The 20,299-nt window shown below is 50.4% G+C and overlaps 8 protein-coding genes across 8 annotated transcripts; 3 read left to right on the top strand and 5 right to left on the bottom strand.

Moving 5' to 3' along the window:
* Window positions 1-402: 402 nt before the first annotated feature.
* N7487_001126 (uncharacterized protein) lies at window positions 403-776 on the top strand (the record flags this gene model as incomplete). The annotated part of the gene is made up of 2 exons (XM_056868874.1): window positions 403-468; window positions 537-776. The coding sequence occupies 2 exons, from the start codon at window positions 403-405 to the stop codon at window positions 774-776; spliced, it is 306 nt and encodes a 101-aa protein (XP_056733658.1).
* A 430-nt stretch (window positions 777-1,206) lies between these two features.
* Window positions 1,207-6,138, bottom strand: N7487_001125 (aminophospholipid-translocating P4-type ATPase DNF3; the record flags this gene model as incomplete). Its single annotated transcript, XM_056868873.1, has 1 exon — window positions 1,207-6,138. The coding sequence occupies one exon, from the start codon at window positions 6,136-6,138 to the stop codon at window positions 1,207-1,209; it is 4,932 nt and encodes a 1,643-aa protein (XP_056733657.1).
* Window positions 6,139-7,328: 1,190 nt separating this feature from the next.
* On the bottom strand, window positions 7,329-9,793 carry rfeF (uncharacterized protein). Its single transcript, XM_056868872.1, has 7 exons — window positions 9,716-9,793; window positions 9,525-9,647; window positions 8,892-9,236; window positions 8,227-8,784; window positions 7,901-8,177; window positions 7,782-7,849; window positions 7,329-7,726 (listed from the first exon to the last, which is right to left on the bottom strand). The coding sequence occupies exons 1-7, from the start codon at window positions 9,719-9,721 to the stop codon at window positions 7,370-7,372; spliced, it is 1,734 nt and encodes a 577-aa protein (XP_056733656.1). The 5' UTR covers window positions 9,722-9,793; the 3' UTR covers window positions 7,329-7,369.
* Window positions 9,794-10,190: 397 nt separating this feature from the next.
* On the bottom strand, window positions 10,191-10,892 carry N7487_001123 (HD domain-containing protein; the record flags this gene model as incomplete). Its single annotated transcript, XM_056868871.1, has 3 exons — window positions 10,191-10,440; window positions 10,489-10,720; window positions 10,754-10,892. 3 exons carry the CDS (start codon window positions 10,890-10,892, stop codon window positions 10,191-10,193), a joined length of 621 nt encoding a protein of 206 aa, XP_056733655.1.
* Window positions 10,893-11,247: 355 nt separating this feature from the next.
* On the bottom strand, window positions 11,248-12,181 carry N7487_001122 (phytanoyl-CoA dioxygenase family protein; the record flags this gene model as incomplete). Its single annotated transcript, XM_056868870.1, has 3 exons — window positions 11,248-11,504; window positions 11,561-11,779; window positions 11,833-12,181. The coding sequence occupies 3 exons, from the start codon at window positions 12,179-12,181 to the stop codon at window positions 11,248-11,250; spliced, it is 825 nt and encodes a 274-aa protein (XP_056733654.1).
* Window positions 12,182-12,875: 694 nt separating this feature from the next.
* On the top strand, window positions 12,876-14,749 carry N7487_001121 (uncharacterized protein; the record flags this gene model as incomplete). The annotated part of the gene is made up of 8 exons (XM_056868869.1): window positions 12,876-13,053; window positions 13,118-13,148; window positions 13,202-13,396; window positions 13,457-13,622; window positions 13,670-13,771; window positions 13,825-13,954; window positions 14,023-14,135; window positions 14,192-14,749. The coding sequence occupies 8 exons, from the start codon at window positions 12,876-12,878 to the stop codon at window positions 14,747-14,749; spliced, it is 1,473 nt and encodes a 490-aa protein (XP_056733653.1).
* Window positions 14,750-15,788: 1,039 nt separating this feature from the next.
* Window positions 15,789-17,042, top strand: N7487_001120 (Gfo/Idh/MocA family protein; the record flags this gene model as incomplete). The annotated part of the gene is made up of 1 exon (XM_056868868.1): window positions 15,789-17,042. The coding sequence occupies one exon, from the start codon at window positions 15,789-15,791 to the stop codon at window positions 17,040-17,042; it is 1,254 nt and encodes a 417-aa protein (XP_056733652.1).
* A 266-nt stretch (window positions 17,043-17,308) lies between these two features.
* N7487_001119 (signal recognition particle subunit SRP72) lies at window positions 17,309-19,418 on the bottom strand (the record flags this gene model as incomplete). The annotated part of the gene is made up of 4 exons (XM_056868867.1): window positions 17,309-18,509; window positions 18,560-18,704; window positions 18,760-19,033; window positions 19,098-19,418. 4 exons carry the CDS (start codon window positions 19,416-19,418, stop codon window positions 17,309-17,311), a joined length of 1,941 nt encoding a protein of 646 aa, XP_056733651.1.
* Between the last annotated feature and the right edge of the window lie 881 nt (window positions 19,419-20,299).

Genomic DNA, 20,299 nt, shown 5'->3' with positions numbered 1-20,299 from the left:
ATGGACCGACAACTATGTGAGATATAGGTCATACCAAATGTGGATTGGGCTCAAGACCTCACTCAGTGTTTGTGAATGGCGAAGAATTGATAGCCAAGCACCGGAGAGAAAATCAGTAGTGTATGTCGCAGACACCTACCTACCTTATAATAAAGGGTCAAGTTCTACTCTGCCGGGGCTTTCTTTCAACTCTACACTCTGCACAACTATAGCTCTCGCAGGAGCCACTCATCCCATCTTGAACTTCAATCCAACATAACATCATTGAGCTGCTCATCTAAAGCACCAAGGAATTTGACCTTTGACCCAACTCCTCGAGCCTTTATCACAATTTCACTATCTCACAAACCGAACAAACCTGTTGTATAGCCCCTACAATTAAAAAAGGCAAAGAGCCTTCTAATGCTCCGGCAAAGGTCTAAGACCAGCGATGAGGAGTTCTTGTTGACCCTCCTGAATAACGTGAAGGTTGGTTTTCCGCTACTTGATACATAAATACCAGTCTGTAGATTATACTTGCCAAAACCTCACTACAGATCGACCATGAGGCAGCCGCCAACGCTCTCGAAATCAACAAAGCCGCATGCCGCATGCGCTTCATTCGGCTCCAACAAAAATACGGATTCAAGAAGAAGGGAAAAGGGATCCCACGCCATAAGCAGGCATTTGCCATGACCGACGACGCCGAGAAAGAGAACCCTCATCTTCCTGATCCGCCAATATCAACTACACGGGAACGTACAATAGCAATAAAGCAAAGTCTTTCAAATCTCTAAATTAAAAATAACTCTGCGAGGTAAAAAAAAATATGTACTAGACCTCAACCGCAAGAAAGGGGGGAGTCACACGTATGCAACGAGACCCCGATATGGAACGCGAAAAACCAGACTGCCAACGATATGAGTCGGGGTATCTTGGAACTGACGGTCGACTGTGCAACAGACCGAACAGCAAACAAAAAGGGAAAGAGAGACCACGGAAGTGGACGAGCAGAATCAAAAAAAGTCAAAAATCAAATCAACGCCTGTCGATGCCCGAGGGAATCGTATGATAAGTGAAAGCACAGGAATCGCAGATGCAATCGCTATGAAAGAAAAGAGGGTGGACGGAGAAAAAAAAATAACAGCAGAAGAGAAGGAAAGAAACCACAGGATCCCGTCATACATATACAAATCGAATCTTCAATCTTGAATCTTGAATCTTGAATCATTTGAGCTGGCCCTTGCGCACAGCACCATAGCCCTTACTAAAGAGTTCTTGGATCTCAACGGAGCGCCGACGCCCAACAGCGTCTTCGGGACAGAGGAGTCCAGACTGGCGACCACGGTCCGTGTCAGCATTGCGACTCGGCGCACTGCTGTTGTGACTAATCGTGGCGCTCGCGCTGGTAAACCCATCGAGCTCGATTTCCCTAGTATCAGGCTTGGTATCCATGACGCGGGGGCGGGCGAGCAGCTCGCGGACCTGGCGTTCACGGGCGTCCATCTCAGCCTTCTCGGCATTATCGCGGGCGATCTCGAAGCTTGATCTCTTGGTACCGTGGTCCCAGCCCTGCTGGAGTTCCGATGCGGCTGCTTCTTCGAAGCGCTTGCGGATTTCGAGATCTTGTTCGTATTCTTGGAAGATGTCGACGTCTGTTGGGAAGAAGAGGGCGCGGAGGGTTGAGACGGCGAATTCGAAAAGGAGGACTGCTGAGACGGAGAGGAGGAGGACGGTCCAGAAGAGGAGGTTGTGGCCGGAGTGGTGGATGAAGTTGGAGGGGAGGAAGTAGATGCCTTTGCCGGAGGACATTGTGTATTCCCGGTCGAGGATTAGGTCCCACATGAACCAGCCGCCAACAGAGATTATTATCACGGCTAGTGACATGTAGGTTTTGTTGTGGACTTCCAGGGCTTGGAGTTTGACATTGATGACGATGATGCAGGCGGAGAAGGTGAGTAGGCCCAGGGAGAAGATGTCATTGTCGCTAGGATTGATCTTTGCGAGGCCGAAGAGACTCCACATCGTGAAGAAGATTATCACTGCCTCGCAGGTCGCCATGAACGACCAGCCCAGGTAGAGCCGGATATTGAAGCCGCCGTGCTTTTGACCCTTGGTGTAGAGCTCAGGTACAGCTAGGAGTGTCGATGCTGAGAGGTCTTTGGTGAAGATACCCAGGAAAATGACAGCGAGCGACGTGAACAGCGTGTTGAACATACTCAGACTCCACGGCTCATACAAACTGGTTCCAGTGTAGCCGTTCCAGCGTTGGTACAGCGCCTGAGTCAGGTAGAACAACATTTCCTTCCAGAACGTGCCGAGTGTGTACTTGCAAGCACGCATGTAGTTCCACCGGCCGTGCACCAGAAGCAGCTTGAGAAGGAAGCGGAACTGCGCAATCGAGTAGTCCGAGATACGTGCCGCCTGCAATCCCTCCTTTCCAGTGATTCCGATACCCACATGGGCCTCCTGGATCATGGCGATATCGTTGGCGCCATCTCCAATGGCAAGTGTGATCGCATCGGTGAGCTGTTTGCGGATTGATCTCACCAAGAACGCCTTTTGCTTTGGACTCGCTCGGCAACAAATGACCGAATCTGCCTTAACAGCCAATTGGAAGAACTGTACACGCACCGCCTCATTCGCTTCGATCAATGACAGCGTCTGACCATCAACCACAACCACAGAATGTGCCACACGGCCATGGGTAATCTCCTCAATAAGTTGCGTAATCGTTTCCTCGACGTCGCCAGTCTCTTGGTCCAAAATAGTCAGGGTCGAGTACTCCTTGACAAGACGACACGAGTGGCCGACATTGATAGCAGTCTCCCGCTTATCACCAGTCAACATCCACATCTTGATATTGGCTCGTCGTAATTTGTCAATAGCCTCCGGCACGCCCTTCTGCAGCTTATCCTCAATAGCAGTGGCACCAGTAAGCTCCAGCTGTTGCTCAATCTGCTCGCCGGCGTCCTCAATTTTCTGCTGTCGATCAACGAGGCTAGTGCAAGCCTCGTTATAGGCAGTTTTCCAAGTCGTGTAAGTTGCTTCATCCAAAAACCGGTGGCCATACAACAAAGTCCGAAGGCCATCAGTGGCAAAGTCGTTCAAATGCTGGAAACAACGCTCGAAAATAGCCGCGTCGTTGACAACCAGTGCCTCCTCCACGAGGTCTTCGTCGTCATCGCCATGCGTGGAGCTTCCAGAGTCCGAGATCGCAGCCGAAGGTCTACCCATCTGCGCTGAAGGCCGAGGGCTATAGTACTCACTATCACCCTCTCTGTTCCGCATACCGCCATCGGTCTCCCGGTCACGCAGCCAAAAATCGATACTGGCTCGAAGAGCCGAACCCTGCTGGCCAGTAATGGACGAGCGTCGACGGCTAAAGCTAGGACGGGTCATACTGCTCCGCACAACACTGTTTTTCCGGCTGTGGTGCTCACTGTTACGTTGAATGACCTGGTTCGCCTCGGCATTCTTGCGCCTGCTGGCTCGACGCTCGATTTCGTTCGCCTTCTCGCGTGCCAGATCGGCCTGCTTGAGGAGACGCATCAGTGTGGTATCGGCACCTTTGCAGAATAGGCAAATTCGCTGGTCGGGCATGCGAACAACGACTGACATGCGCTTTCGCGCGCTTGAGAACTCGATCACATCCATGACCTCGTAGACTTCGTCGGTGGGGGCTCCGTCCGGCCCGTTCGGTTGTGTGCGGATGGTCAAAGTGTTTGATTGACGATCCACGACCAGATATCCGAGTTCCTGGGCTGCAAGAACAAGAGCTAACTCGTCCGGGGAGGAAGCCTGGAAAGTGGTGTTTCCGTTCACGTCTTCTTCAGGAATACAAGTGTGACACAGAGCCATAGACAGAATGAACAGTTTCGCCTTGCGGGCAAAGATAGTGTACGGCTTGCGCTGGATATATTCGAGCATCTCTTCGGTGCGGTATGTAGTAGCCGAGCGTCCAGACTGACGGAGAGGATCAAGCGCTCCAGAAACATTCGACGGCCGGGGCATCTGAGCCTCGGAAACATTAGACTTGCGGCCCATTGCCTTCTTCCCCTTTGCGCTCCGCTTCTTGTGGATCAACTTGGTGTGGTCGCCTGCACGAGCAGCCTCCTCCTGGAGGTCGGCGTCGTGCAACCACGCGGTTCCAGCCACACTCATCTTGCGGAAGCGCATGGAGTTGTTTGTCAAGGTACCGGTCTTATCGGAGAAAATGTAGCTGACTTGACCAAGCTCCTCGTTGATAGTGGAGGTGCGTGCCTCGAGCGGGGTGTCGGTTTCGGGGTCGTACATGTCGATATCGTTTAGAAGCAGCATCTGGGCAACTTTAACGATTTCCATACTCACGTATAAGGAGATGGGAATCATGGTGTTGAACATAATCAGGAACGAAGTGAAAATCGGGCCATAGGAAACGCTAGCATTTTCAAGATACCAAGAATGTTGCTCCACGTCCCGAGACCAGAACTTGTAGGCCACGGTGCAGACAACCGCCAGGATAACGACCAATACCACGATCAGCATTACCACGCGGTTGACCTTATCCTGGAGAGCGGGTCTCTTGATACGCGGGTTCTTGTTGGCGTTCATGCGGATCTTGCACTCCTCGCCAGTGTATATCACCATACCAAGAGCACGGTCAGTGTTGCGAAGGATGCTGCCACGGTACACAATCTCGTTATTGGTCAAAGGAAGTTTCTCCTGGCCATTGACGGTGACGTGACCATCAAACTTATAGAGATCCAGATTGGGGTCCTCCACAACAAAGTGCAAGGAGTTGCTGTTGATGTCCTCCACAGTGGAGCACACTTTGGACACAGGCTGGCAAGCCTGTTTATTCTTCAAATTTGTCTCTCCATCGAGAGCCATCGTCTCGATGTAAGCGACACCGTTGGGTCCGTTAGCGTGGAGGAGAGCAATATCGGCAGGAATCGGCTGGTCGCGCTCAAGTTTAATAACGTCGCCCACACGAATTTCCTCACACTTGATCCGCTCCCAATCCTGGGCATTGCTTATCATGGAGGCACCGTCCTGAACCTTCCCGTGGCCTGGGCGGAGCACCCAAGCATCCCGATTATTCTCTTCCTTGTCTAAACGATACCGGCGCCAATCATCAAATCCTTCCTTTCCCATTGAGATACCAACGAAGATTAAAAGCGGGACGATGGTTGTGTATGTTCCAGTTGTACTCAAGCCAGGGATCATCTGCAAGATGGCGACAATCAAGAAGTAGAAGTTGGCGACTTTGGTGAATTGGGCGAAGAATTGGCGGGGGAAGAAACTCCAGAGACTGTAACGACTCGAACGGATGAAGTTACCGATATAAGGTTTCCCTGTGCGTTCATCAATCATAGAACCCACCATAGACGGATTTAAGTCAATGTGGCGCCCATCCTGAGTAGGAGGAATATCCTTGATGCGCAGAATAAATTTCTGGATAGAGGTCAAAACAGCCTGAACACGCGCGACAGCCACTGCAGTAGTCGCCTTTTTCTGGAGCCACTTCTCCTGGGCCACAGACACAGAGAACTGCTCCTTGAGACCCCTCTCCGAAGTATCAGAAGAGACATAGGGGGAAGCATCCTCCTTATGGGTCGAGTCGAGCGTTGCAGTCGGCGCGACACTCAGAGGATGCTTCTCATTGGCGGCAGTGAGCGTCTCCGCAGCCGGGGCCTGGGCAGGAGTCACATCAGACGACGGCTCCTTGACCTCACCCAGCTCAGCCAGGGCGAGATTATCGTTCTCCGTCGAGTTGATGGTCTTATTAAATATGCTGCGACGGAGCGAGTATCCACGATTTCGCGATCGAGACCGACCGGCGGACTCTGGACTCGGCGGGGAAATGGGGGAGAGGGTCGCATTCTGGGTGGCACTGGAAGGCGAGAGCGGAGAGGTGGGTGAGGGAACGGGTCGAACTGGAGGCGCCAGCGCTGTATCGACTGTCAGGCCGCGGGAACTAGGGCGTCGGTCCCAGTTTGTCTGTTGCTGTTCCTCGGCCGACGGGCGATCGAGATCGGTTGAGAAGCGCACATGTTGGGAGGAGATGCGCCGCCCCGAGTCGGAGAGGGTTCGAGACACGAGAGATGGGCGTCGGAGGACGTCGTTCTGGTCGGGTTGAGTGCCCTCCGTAGGTTCTGTTGGTTTGTCGTTGGACATGACGGCAGTCGAATTCCTGTCGGATTCCTGCCACGAATGCGCGGGACAGACCCCGACGATCTCGGTACTTTTTTTCCCTCCGAGATTGTTGGATCTTTTCTCTACTGGCTTTCTCCCCTCAAGCTCAAGAGTAAATTGAAGTATTGGATTGAATGCACTGATCAGATAGTCATTCTTCTGCTGTTCTTTTAGCGGGGGAGACAAGTTCCCCTTTCGTAAAACGAAGGTATTGCGAGGGTTGAGCAAACGAAGGTACTCCCGTCGACGCAAGGATAGAAAAGGAAGGGCGTAATGATTGTGTCCTATAGAGAAGAAAAGGAAAAGAGGCCAAGAGGCTAAGAGACTAGAGACTATCAGACTCCGACTAAAAAAAACCAGAGAGACAAGTAGCCAAGACCAAGTGAGGGAAATGGCGAGCCCAAAACGGCCTAGTGTTTCCAACTGATATCCAGAAGGCGTACTCCGTATTTCGTAGAAGATCTACAGTATCATGAAGAGACATATGATAGGCAGACATATTATAACAAGACTGGAGTTTAAGTGGACATTGGGAAATCCCCAAACGTCCAAAACGTCTTAAGACCTTCAGTAACCAAACCCGTTCATGGTAGAGTTTTGGGCAACGCGTAAGACGCAACCAACGCTTACGCCTAGGCACAGCCCCATCCAGGTTTAAATTAAGAATCGTCGAATCAAATGCGAGTGTTCCTCGCTGCATTGGGGCAACACACGAAGGGCCCCGCTGGATCCAGATCTGTCTGTTTGCCTATTGGTCGGGCCTCACATTCCCTAGACCCTGCAGCCCTATTGCGGATGAAAAATGGAAAAAGTGGAAGTACAACATACAATGTACAATGTACATAGTGGCATGCTCCCCTCTTTTTAATACATATTAACTACATACTAATATGTACCTATGTACCTATGTACATATGTACAACCATTTATCTTGACGAATTGAACTGATTCGTTTTGAGTGTTGCCTTCCAAGGTTGGCCTAATCATCAAAATAAATATGTTGGCCTCGAAGGCTGAAAAGATAAAAATATAAAAAAAAATAATCGTAAAAATAATATTGCAGATAAAAGTTCCAAGGTTGAGTTCAATTGAGATTCATGGAAACTGCCTAGGTACGTGGGGTCAAATGACAAACCCCCAACCACAATCTTCCCTCAAGCCTCCAGGCGAAAAAAAAACTAACGGAAGCCTAAGCGTATGACATCACATTCCATCAATAACGTGGCTGTCCACCGTACTGGTAACCAGATCCAGGCTGCGATCCATACCCTTGTTGCTGACCATAGCCACGCGAGCCCTGGTAGGGAGGTTGCTGGGGAGGCTGTTGCTGTTGGTATTGACCTGGTTGACCCTGCGGTGGGTAGCCCGACTGGGAACCGTACGGAGCTGGTGGGGCACCAGGGGGCGGACCATACGGAGGCTGGGCTTGACCCTGGGGTGGCGGTTGTCCATAACCTCCTCCTCCGTACTGGCTTACCGATGCAGGTGGGGGTGCATTGCGACGTTCGTTGTCTCGCTCATCCTTGGTGTCGTAGGAGGAATCAATAGCACCAAGCATCAGTTTGGCACACTACATAGACAGTCAGTTCAATACTAGGCAATGATCAACATAATGAATGGCGTACCCAAAGCTCGCGAGTGAGATGCACTGGTGGGTTAGCACGGGCCATCTCATCCTGCTCAACCTCGAAGTCTAGAACACCGCGTTAGCTAGGATCCACCATGAATTCCACGTGGAACTTACTGGAGGTACAGTCGATCAGGTGGCCAATATGAGGGTCCTCGTCCAGAGAGCCCAAGAAGTCGCGGGCCCGCTGATCAGTTCCCACCTGCGAGAACTGGAAGGATACGGAGCCGGGGCCATAACGGGTCCGAGACGTCTCCTCCACTGCGTAGCGAATAACATCACCCACAGCACCGTGAGGCTCGCCAGCAGGCTGTCCGTCGGTGATGGTGATCACCAGCACGGGCTTCTCAAGACGGTTGGCCCGGGCGGGTTGAACAACCAGCGGGTCGATGACCTTGCTCTTCAGGTTGGTGCCGAGGGGGGGTCAGGCCCGAGAAACGGACTCGGGACACTAGGCGGTTGACATCATCTGCGTCGCGGATGCCGTCGCCCACCTCACTGGAGTTCATGAAACGGACAGAAATACCATCCTGGTCGAAGGTAGATGCAGCAGTAGCCACGATACCGAGGATCTGTCTGAGTTGATCCTTTCGGAGACCCTTCTCTTCAAATTCAATGGAACCACTATCATCGACGTAAAGAACCACGTCGAACAGCGCGAGCTTCATGACGTCGGTCGCAACCTCCATGGGCACAGCCCATTCATGAATCAGTCTGTTGAGCTTGCCCGGTGCTTCAGCGGCAAGCGTCTGAACAAGCCGGTCCAGTCGCTCCGGGGGGTAGAAGCTTTGGAGATTCTTCTCCTGAATCGTGGAAATCAAAAGCGATCGATAAGCTGCGACTTGCTGCTGGGTAGCTGGGGGAGCTGCAGACTGAGGGGCGCCACCGGGTGCGCCATACTGGCCTGGTGGTGGTCCACTTGGTGGTCCAGGTGAGGGTCCAGGACGGCCTTGACCACCAGGGTATGGAGCTCCCTGGGTAGGGTAGGGGGGTGCCTGGTTCTATTTTCCGTTAGCATTCTTCTCCGGCCATTAAGCATTCAACAAAACGCAAAGTCAAATGCAAACATAAAAACAGGCAGTGATGCAGGGCAGGGGGTATTATGTACATATGATGGCTGCTGTCCAGGGTACGGTTGTTGTCCGGGGTATTGTTGTTGTCCTGGGTATTGCTGTTGACCGGGATAGGGCGACTGTGGAGCTTGCTGTTGACCAGGATAGGGCGACTGTGCAGACTGTCGTCCTGGATAGGGCGAGCTAGGAGAGCCATAGGGCTGACCCGGTTGCTGGCCCGGGTAAGGCGAACTAGCGGAGCCATAGGGCTGGCCTTGTGGTGGGGGTGGAGGTGGGCGGCCATAGCCCTGAGATTGCTGGGATTGCTGAGGTTGCTGAGGTTGCTGAGAAGCGGGGTAAGGTGTGGATGGCGGAGGCCTGGAATAGGGAGATGATGGATTCTGTTGAGATGAGCCGCCGTATGGATAGCCTTGGTAAGGTGCCGACATGGTTCCAGAATAATGATGACCGTGGAGGGGTAAATCGTGGAAGTGGGGGGAAAAAACACAAGCAAAAGAGAAGTTAAGAAAAAATATGGCTTACCGATCCCTGAGGGGCTGGGGATCCTGAATAAGCCTGGTATTGGGGCTGTTGATTCTGAGAACGTTTTAACACATTTCCTCTATTTTTTCTATGACGTCGAACTGCGAGTCATAGCAGAAAGGTGCAGAGATGGACATATGACTTACCGATCCACCAGCCTGCAAGGCTGCAGGAGGACCCCCAGTGTATCCTGACGGAGGGGCACCTCCATATGAGCCACTGTTCGCCATGTTCTGGCTATTCTGAGCTGCCGCGATTTTCTGAGCGAACTAAAAGATGATGGGTCAGATTGAGGGGTTCTCTAGGAGTTGCGGAAAGAGGAATCTGGAAGGCTTACACCCATGATAAAACTGGATGGAAAAAAGAGAAAAGGGTAAGACACAGAAGTCGGAGTATCACGAGAGGAGAAATCCACGGTTCGATGACGTTGCCTGATGTGGATAGCCCCTCTTAAGTCGGCCAAGTGAGGCTGAGCTGTATACGCCGGGTACTTAGGGATACTTTGCCCCACACGTGTCTTTACTAACAAACAAAGTACCTCCAAGTACCTTCTATGAAGTCACCGGGTCAATGTAACTATGCAGCCCTATACATATTACGATTTTAGGCCGCAGCCGGGATTTTCTCGCCTCCCGTAAGATTATGCTTAGGGTCGTCATTAAGTACTTCATACCTCCAAAGGCTCGACATGATGATTACATACTCAGTGAACAGTGGACGGGGGAAAACCCCACGTGTTTCCCCTTTCTAGCTAAAATCCGACATGTAAACAGGCATCCAAGGTCGGATTTCATCGGTAGACTATAACTCCCTCATTTTTCACGAAGTAAATGTGCGATTATCATGTCCAGATATACCCCAGCACGGGGTGTGATTGCCTCAACTCCCTCCAATTTCGCTGCATCATCCCACAATCGAAGGGAGACCATGTCGTCTCGAAGCGGATCTTCCTCAAAGTTTTTGAGGTCCCCATCTCGGAAGGGGCCACCTTGAAAGGCCAACGATCTCTGTGAGGCAGATGATAGAGACTCGTAGTACCCTCGGTCAGTAGCAGTCAAGTACCTAAAAGGTGAGTCTAGGTTTGCAAAAGACATGTGAAGGATCACATACCGTTTAGCTGCGACATGACTATTTACCAAGCGACACACTGCCTCGCTGAATCCAAGAGCTCGAAGATATGATGCCCCGATGGCTTCATGGCCGACCCGGCCGACATTTTCCGTGCTTTCGCCAAGATTCATGCGAACCTCCTTCGTGGATTCTAGCGGAATAATTTGACCAATGTCGTGTAATAAAGCCGCGATTACCAACTCATCACGAGCATCTAGCAGAATGTTAGTGGCTAGTTATGAGAGATCTTGAGAACAACACGTACCCGCTTTATGGGCCTGATGAGCCGCCTGCAAACAGTGTTCTAACTGGCTAATCGACTCTCCGATGTAGTCACCTTGGCCATACTTTTCTAGAGCCCCGATCAGGGCCTCTGCCTTTTCCTTGGGTGACTGCTGATTCATGGTGCAATTGAATTGAATAGTAGCAACGTTAAAAAGAACCAAGACCCGGGCGAACAAAAGAAAGGTGAAAAAGAGACGAGGTGGAAGGAAGCATTTATATACGCCAGAGTCATTCCGCTACATTTTCGGTCCAGTTGGAGTCCTGGAGGATATACTAAAATGTTCGGTCATCATGCCGGTGGTCCCCCACGCGAATTTGGCGTGGGCCAGGCCAATTAATTTTATCGGCACATACTTTGTACATACATTCCAGTCGTTTTGCTTTTGACTAATATCATTGCTACAGTATCTTTAGATCACATGGTTTTGACTTTTTACTTGCTACTAAGTATAACGTACAGTTTACCTCCACCGATCACGCCGGGATGGCCTCAGAGTCAACAGTTAACATAGGGGATCCAAAGGCATATCGTGCACGGCCTTCCTCATATGACTGTCCGTTTTCCCGCATGTGTGTTGCAGGCCAGAGCTTCTGACGGTCGGAATAGTACTGGTCGTGCAGATTACCTTCGGCGGCACAGTTATACGTTGCATAGATCGCACGCCGATCCTTCGAGCTCACATTGGCACCACTGCGATGGGCCAGGTACGAGCCAAAAATCAAGATATCACCTACTCTTATTAATGAAACTTCGATGGATCTGTTGGAGAGTTTGCAATTTGCATACCTGGTTCAAGCTCGGCGGGTGTCCATACATTGCTTTCGACCCAATCTGACGCAATGCAGCGATCGCTACCGAGAGGAATATCCATGCGGTGGCTACCGTTCACCACTTCTAGACCACCATTGGCTGCATTCATTTCATCGACTGCCGCAAGGATAGTCAAATGCTTGATTTTTTTAACATGGGTGTAGGCATTAGCATCAATATGAGGATCAAAACCACCTATGAAACAGGTGAGTGATCGAATCAGGGCTATAAGATCGAACATTACTTACCACTTCCTGCCAACTTGTAGTTAATCTTTTCCTTGAAGAGAAGCATCTTTTCTCCTGCAAGCTGTTGTAGAAGACTTGTTGCACGCTGCCCTCGGAGAAAACTATCGAATCCGACATGCGAGTTGGCAAAGTTTTCAGTGCGACACAGCACACGTTTGCCTTTCGAATTCACCTCTTGGTAGGGCATCCAGGGAACATCAGGGGTACACGGAAGATCGTGGACTTCCTGCGCCCATTCTCGCAACAGCTCCGATTCTTCAGAAGTGAAAAAACCGCGGACCAGCAGGTATCCACACTCCTGGAAACTCTGAAGTTGCTCAACAGAGAGCGAGTAATGGAAATTATTCATTTTGTTACGGGTTGACCCAAGTAGAAACACAGAATAGAACGCGATCGTGAAACTTTGGGGTGCTCAGGGGCTCGCATTTTGTAGATAGATCGAGAAGTAAGTCGCCGCAATGGTAGTCCTAAGGCGTCGCTCTTCGCACCGAGATGAGTGCTTTTTGAACAAGACGGGATATAGATCCACGATATAGAATGCACAAGCACATGAGTAAATGATAAGCTCCGATAGGCTTAACCTTCAGGTAATGGCGGAGATCAAGACTCTCGGGAGACTGTGCTCAAGCACATGGCTGAAAGATAAGCTCCGATAGGTTTGGCGGGTAATGACTTCGGGAGACTAAAGCCCCAGAGACTATGTGGGGGTTGCCAAGACATGCTTGTGAGAAAGCTGCCAACTAAAACCATGGGACTGCCGAAACTATGAAGCTCTATTATACACTTGTGTACCTGTGAAGCTCTATTATACACTTGTGTACCTGTGGACCTAAGGTAGAGGGAGCTCAGGCCCCTACTTAGTACTATATACCCACAAGCATATCTCGCACTTCCCCCCGAGACTATCGTGTCTTTATTCTAAGCTATCATTGGTCTCTTTTGGGGGCAATTCATTGTTAGAGCCATCAAAGATACTTCTATAGATATCAATATATTCCCACTGGGAACATGTCCTCTTTGGCTTGTTCAGTACCCTTGTCAATATGGCTATGGCTACATCTCCCAGTGACTCTGTCATGAAGATGGAAGATCCCAAGGAGCAAGTCTCGCAACCCGACTGGGACATCGAGCAACGAGAACCCCAGAAGAAACGCTCGGGTGTGCTCAATGTTGTGATTTCCGGGTTGGCCTTGTTCAGTGATGGATACAACGCTCAAATCAGTACGTGTTAATCTCGCCCTCCAAAAATATCTTCATCCTGTCTTATGTACTAACCGCGTGGTAGTTGGTTATATGGAGCCTTTATTCTCAGTCCTGTGAGTAGCCTAGTTTCCGAAATAATTATGGCCAAGTTCACTGATGAGTCCAGCTACATGGACGGAATGTCTTCGACTATAAAGTCGCGCCTATCGAACTCATATCTCATCGGTGAAATATTTGGCATGCTTTTCTTCGGCGTCCTAATTGACCGCATTGGTCGTCGGACTGGTATCGTCGCCGCAACGGCGTTTCTCATTATTGGCGTGGTGTTGGCAACTGCCTCACATGGAAAGTCGCAACTAGGGTATGCTTATTCAAGTAATTCAAACTTTTGATTGAAATCGATTACTGACGCCGCAATAAGAATGTTTTGGATGATGATTGTTGCACGAGGCATTGCAGGATTCGGCGCTGGGGGAGAATATCCTGTTTGTGCCACTAGTGCTACTGAGGCTGCCGATGAGACAGCCCAGCTCCGGAAGCGACGTGGTTTCTTGGTCGCAGCGACCACCGATTTTGCTATAGATTTGGTCAGTACTAGCACGAGCTGGATGAGGGCCTTGCTAACTTTACCCAGGGATTTGTTGCAGCTGGCTTGGTTGCTCTTATTGTTCTTGCATGTTATAGCCAACAAAACTCCGAAGGGGTCTGGCGAGTTACATTCGGTTTGGGTATTGTGGTAAGTCACTTCCTCATAAAGTTAGTGATTAACGATTCTGACACTGGGATCAGTTGCCATTATCAATATGTTTCTTCCGCGTTCGGATGGTCAACTCTACTCAATATCAAAAGCATGCTATCAAGTCGCAGTATCCCTACGGGCTAGTACTACGTCGCTACTGGAAACCCATGCTTGGAACATGTAAGTCGTTTAGCTTGGCTAAATTGTGCAAGGCTTTTTGGCTAATGTGTTATGTGAGATGGTTCTAGCCCTGGCTTGGTTCTGCTACGACTTTGTCACATATCCATTCGGTCTGTTCTCGTCCACCATAATTGAGCAGCTGAACCCCAACAACACCACAGTTCAGAACATCGGATACGGGGTAGGTCACCATATCACTGTTCTTTTGGATGTTTAAACTGACAAAATGGTTCACAGACCGTTATCAACTGCTTTTATCTTCCAGGATGCTTGCTTGGTGGTATCCTCATGGATCGAATCGGCCGCAAACAGACCATGACCCTGGGATTCATGATCTGGGCTATATGGGGATTTATTCTGGGCGCTGCGCTCCAACCTATTCAAAGTATTTTCCCGCTTTTTGTAGTCATGTATGGCATTTTCCAAGCACTCGGCGAGATGGGCCCTGGTGTCTCGACGTTCCTCTGTGCTTCGGAGTCATTCCCAACACCGCTCCGTGGTCATTTCCTGGGATTCGCAGCCGCAGTTGGCAAAGCCGGAGCATCGATCGGGACAGAAGTCTTCACCCCGATCCAGAACTCCTTCGGTACCACCGCCAAGGGCCAGCAAGCAGTTTTCCTAATTGGTGCAGCCTTCACAGTGGTGGGTGGTCTGATTGCCTGGTTCCTCATCCCGGATATGTCTCGCGAGCTAGAGACAGAGGATGCCAAGTTCAAAGCATATTTGGAAGAGAATGGGTATGATGTGAGTTTGTATGGCGAGGCATTGGTTGTCAGCGCCCGTGCTTCGACCTAACCTAGCAGACAAACAAAATATAAAGTTAAGAATCGTCACACTAAATTTAGAACGATTGTAAAAGGCCCCAATGAGATTAATCAGTTCGTTGTATGGTATCTTCAGTGGATATTAGGCCTTTGTTTTACTTTTCTTTGTGCGCTTCAAATTAGGCCATCATCGTATTGGCCAAGTGAATATATAGAGATAGGTCCCGCAAATATGGGAACTCAACTGTCTTTCTTTCTCTCTCTCACTTGTTAGAAACTCCATGATCCAATAAGGCCCTAGGGTTCAGTAAACGAGGAATACTGAGCCATTGTAATTATATAGTTCTATTACTATTTACTCTATGGGATGGTTCTGCTACTTCGCCCAAAGTACATAGTTCTCCAGGGCTACGACCCACATCCCCACTTTTCTAGAACGGAAGCCATCGGGTGGATAATTCTTATTTTTGTTCTTACATCCATGTTCTTACAGAGACCGCTCAAAAAGGCCTACAGGTAGGTATGATAAGGTTACTATTCTAGGCAGGTAAGTCTATGTTAGGAGTATGCCCCGTTTTCACTATACGCTATGATACCTTTTCCAACCAATATCTATTGTACACATAGCCTGAGCCATATATCTATACAGGATCGGCAGATAACCTGCAACCTGCTACAACCTGCTATATTAATTGCAACCGATCTTATTGGTATTGGATCAAATCCGGGGTAAAACTCAGCCTGAACCATGAAATATGGTCTTGGATCACGGAGGTGTGGGCAAATGATGTCACAAAGTTGGCATGGTCCAGGGATGTCCCTTGAAATGGCACACACCTCACCTCACCTCACACACCCTCTTCTCTTTGTTTGTTCCAAAATCATGTCAAGCATCAAGCATCCCTCTTACTCTAATTTTCGCGCATAGCTCACTTTCACACTCCCAACTCCCTAATCACTGAGATACCTGAGATATCATTCAGCTCATCTATAACAAAAGCCCCGGTCATATCTAAGCTTCCCTCTGTCTCTACCCATCCAATCTACAGCTTCCTAATTTCTCCCCCAACATGCCAACCCCTGTCCTCCGCCTCGGGATCCTAGGTGCCACAAACGCTGTCCAAGCCACCTACCTCCCGGTCCTCCGTTCTCTCAATACACACTACACTCTCACAGCTATCTACGACCCCAACCCCGAAATCGCAAAACAATGCCAAGCCCGCTTCGACATTACACACAGTGCAACAGTCGTGGAAGATGTTCTACTCCATAAAGAAGTGGACGTTATCCTCAATCTACTCCCAATAGAGTACCACGAGCAATACACCGTGACAGCCCTCGAAGCCGGCAAGGATGTAATGGTCGAAGTCCCCCTCACAATGAGCATCTCAAGCCTGCGCCGCATCCGCGGAGCAATCAAAAAAGGCAAAGCCTCCCGATCCCTCGATGGCATCAACGGAACAGACGGACCAAAGGTATGCGTCGGATGTGCTCGCCGCTACGCGCCCTGCTTCACGGAAGTTTTCAAGAAAGAACTTGCTGCCCTGGGCCGCGTGTACTACGCGCGCTGTCGAAATATCGCCGGCCCAATGAATATAGACAACAGCGTCGCGTCCGCATCGAAAGACATCATACCGACAATGAAGAGCAACAATAACCCAGAGCAATTCCGCGCGCTACTGGAAGACGTCTTCGGCTTGGAGGAAGACCTCACCCCGGACAGAGTCGCGTTCTGTCGCTACCTCGGTATGATGGGGTGCCATGATCTATCGGTGATGCGCGAGTCGTTGGGATTCCCGGATGCTGTTTCCAACGTCGCTATCACGGACCCGTTTTACTCTGCTATTTTCCACTATACAAATTCCGCTGAGAATGACGGCCACCCGTTCACGCTCCTCTATGAGGCTGGTGTTGATGCTGTGCCTCGCTGCGACGCCCATTTGACTGTCTATGGCGCACACAAGACTCTCAGCGTGGAGTATGACTTCCCACGTCCGGGCGAGAAGATCAGCACTGGTACCTATGTGCGGGTTGTCGTTGAGGAAGCGGATGAGACGATGGAGATGGATCAGGTTAATGGAAATCAGATCAACGAGACTAAGAATGCTGCTGTTCCTGGTCCTCGTGTGAAGCGGACGGAGACCGTTAGTACCTGTAACGAGGCGTATGAGCGTGAATTCTTGGCTCTGCATTCTTATCTGGTTGGTGGTGCTTTGGCGGCGAAAACGACTGCCGACGACGCTTTCATGGATCTGCGGCTGCTGCTTATGATCTTTGACCACTATAACCGCCAGTGTGGTACCATTCGGACTCCGCTGGGTTGAGCGTCGATTTCTCAACAAGCAGTATGAATTAGGGTATCCGTCCAGGGGTTTCTCGAGGTTGCTTTGAGCTGGTTCTACAGGGGTCATTTACCCCCGAAGTTATAGAATAATCGGAGTCGTAGGGGTTGAAACCAGCCAGTGAGAATTCATTTTACTGCCCGTCTCGGGTTTAAGGCGCCATTCCATATGAAATACAAAATACATGCCTGTGTTCCATGCATCATAGGTAGCATTCAAGCTATGGTCTCTATCTGAATAAAATTACTCTATCGCTTGCCCTTCTTCTTATTCTTCTTAGCATTGGAGCCACCACCGCCACCGCCGGACTTTTGCTGCTGTGGAGCGGGAGACTCTTCTGCCTTCTCATTGACAGGACCACCCTGCGTGAGTGCCGCAGCACGCTGCTTACCCTTCTTGCCCTTGGGCCTGTAAGAAGAGCGGTCACGCACGGGCAGCCAGCGCTCGGGGTCTGGCTTCTTGGCGGGATCGAAGTCCTTGGGCAGACGGGACTTGCGAACACGCTTGTTGGCGCGGTCGTCGGCGTTAGCTGCGGTGCGCTTGCGGGCACCAGCAAAGGCAGCAGCTGCTGCGGCAACCGAGGAGGCAGAGGGCGAGATGCCAGCTGACTCCAGAGCTGAAACGTCGATGTCGGCGATCAGGTCGCTGACTGCCGGCAGGCGGTCGAGTTCGGACTCAATCCGGGCATAGTCCAGAGTGGCTTGTGAGGCGACATAGCCGGCGATGGCGACGCGGTCGTTGGGGTCTTGCTGGTGCAGAGCACGGAACAAATCACCCGCTGTAGATAGGTCTCCGCGGTCTTCGGAGTGCAGAAGGGAGGCGGCTGCTGCGCGGAGGAGGGACGCGGGAGGCTCGGGCTTCGTGCGCCAGTAGGAGGCGGCTTGTGCGAGGGTGGTGCGGATCTGGACCAAGCGACCTTCACGCTGGTACAGGGAGACTAGAACGCTGAGTAGGCCTGGGTTGAAGCGGACGGACTCGTTTGACCCCTCCAGGCCGCGGAGTGTTCGCTCCATGGCTGTGATAGCAGAGGTGGTGTTGCCGCTGCTGACATAGAGCTGTACTACTGTCAAAAGAAGCCCGATGTCTGTGGGCCGTCGCTCCAGCAATGGAGCGATCTGTTTAAGGGCTTTAGGGCCGGTTTCGCCTTGGGCGTGTGCTGCGGCGTTGTATACAGAGAGAAGGTTGGTGATGGCGTCGGTAGATGGGCTTGGACGTTTTGACTGTGCCTTGGTTGTGGATCGGATTATGCCATCATATTTCTGGACAAGGAGGTCTGCGGCGTGTGAGTTGCCGACCAGATCGCGGTCCTGGAATTCGAATAGCCGATCGTTATCGGTGGCATCTGGGGTGTCATGGAGGGCCTTGTATAGGATGTAGGGATTGACGGCAGTTGGACGAGCGAGGACGATGTTATTGCGAGCAATCTTTTTGGTTGATAACTCGGTGATGCTAGGAAAAGATGTAAGTTATAAGTTTCGAGTTGGTATGATTCAACGTACTCATCCACTGCGATATCTTTGAGAACCACCTCGGCCTCTTCCAACTTTCCAAGTTGAATCAAGACATAGAGTTGCTGAACAGCAATTGGCAGCAGCTCTGCGGCCTTGTCTTCTGGTGAAAGATCTTCCGATGTCCGGCAGATGTCTATGCAAAACGTCAGTGTAAGTCCTAGTCTTAGGCCAGATGGTGGCATGCTAACTTTGAGCTCGGTTAAGCAAGACCTCGCTCTGCTTAAATGCTCCCTTTGCAATATTCAAGCAAGCTGCGTTGTAGGTTGTTTCGAATGATTCCAAATCCTCCCTCGACAATCGGTCGTGGCGCACGAATTCCGTCTCTCCTTTCCATTGAAGCTGGGCATCGGTAGCCCACGAATTGATGTTCAGGTCGTTAATCTCGTGGCCGAAAGATGTCGTATCCTTTGAAAGTTGTTCGTAAATCTCAGCTGCCCGTCGGAAGTTCTCGGCACGATAGCGCTGTTACGACAAGACAATCAACATTGGTCCCCAAAACAGCAGAAGGAAAGATAAGATGCCATACCACTTGTGCCTCGAGGTGACTAGCACCACACCCAGAAGCTGTCCGAGTCAAGGCTTCTGTGGCTTCTTCAAGCTTCCCGCACTTGTATGATGCATATGCATATTCCAAGCTTGCACTCTGCTTCAGCGCATCGCCTCCGGCCTGGAATGTCTTGAGAGCTTCTTCGTAACGGTCGAGTTTCAATAGAGCAACAACTTTCATGTGTTGCGCTTGCAAATCGGATTTGGATTTGGCGAGGACTGCATTGCACGACTGGAGGACTTCCTCGTGGTCGTCAATCGATGCCCGCTGCAATAGCGAGGCCAGCGATTGCGCAACCATGGCGGGGGTTGGTCGAGAAGTTCGAGAGGGTATTAGGGGAGTGAAGAAGACTGGAACTTCAATTTCAGATACAAGATAAAATCGCAAGATTTATACAAAGAACACCTTTGCCGATTTCCCCAGATCAACTGATATCCTCCAATGTGCGGAACTGGTCTTTCCCCGATGGGGGGTTTCTGCACTCAACGCTGTGTGCCCCACCGTAGCTCACGTGTCCTATTCCAAGGTTCGATTCCATTTATGTCCATATCATGATTATCATCCTATTCAATATTTATTCCCAATCCTCTTATTAATCTATCTCCTTTGCTGTTTGTAATTACTTCTACTAATCCTATCAAAAAAAATATGGGTATCTGGCCATTAAGGCCTCCATATCATGTTGAATGCCTATTTTCTCAGGCATCAGTTTTATGGATTGCCTCATACTTATACTTCAACCATCTACAACCTCAGTATTATTGAGGTCCCGACATATTTCTTATAAAGAATAGGCTGGAATAAAGACCATCAACCAACTTGCTAATTGGAGTCATAAGTTCGTACTGTTTGCAACTGAGCCCCATTCTCTAGACAGAACGGACTAAATACACCAGCCATAAGCGACTAAGCTGCTATCTGTAGCTATATACATGCATTTACGGTCGTAGAATACCTAGAGCAGGTACTTTCCTATTTTTGTCGTACCCGAGCATGGTCTACCCTACGCAGTGTCTACTATACGTCTCGTCGCAAACACTCTCACGTCTTGGTCCAACATTAGAAGCTACTAATAATCCGTTAGATTGACATGTATCTCAGCCCCGCCAGCTTCTTCGGTGCTTGAGTAAGACATGCGGATGCAGCGAAGTCCGGCCAGGCGCCTTCTGAATTATCACCTT

Source organism: Penicillium crustosum, assembly GCF_028827405.1.
Source record: "Penicillium crustosum strain IBT 35664 chromosome Unknown utg000001l_segment0_segment0, whole genome shotgun sequence".
NCBI classification, from domain to species: domain Eukaryota; kingdom Fungi; phylum Ascomycota; class Eurotiomycetes; order Eurotiales; family Aspergillaceae; genus Penicillium; species Penicillium crustosum.
This window is presented reverse-complemented; position numbering and strand designations above follow the sequence as displayed.

What these genes read in the sequence shown, in the direction of transcription:
- rfeF (XM_056868872.1), bottom strand. An exon ending in TCAACCGCCTAGTGTCCCGA is followed by an intron (nt 8,178 to 8,226) that starts GTCCGTTTCTCG and finishes CTGAAGAGCAAG; the next exon opens with GTCATCGACCCGCTGGTTGT. An exon ending in ATCTCACTCGCGAGCTTTGG is followed by an intron (nt 7,727 to 7,781) that starts GTACGCCATTCA and finishes CTGTCTATGTAG; the next exon opens with TGTGCCAAACTGATGCTTGG.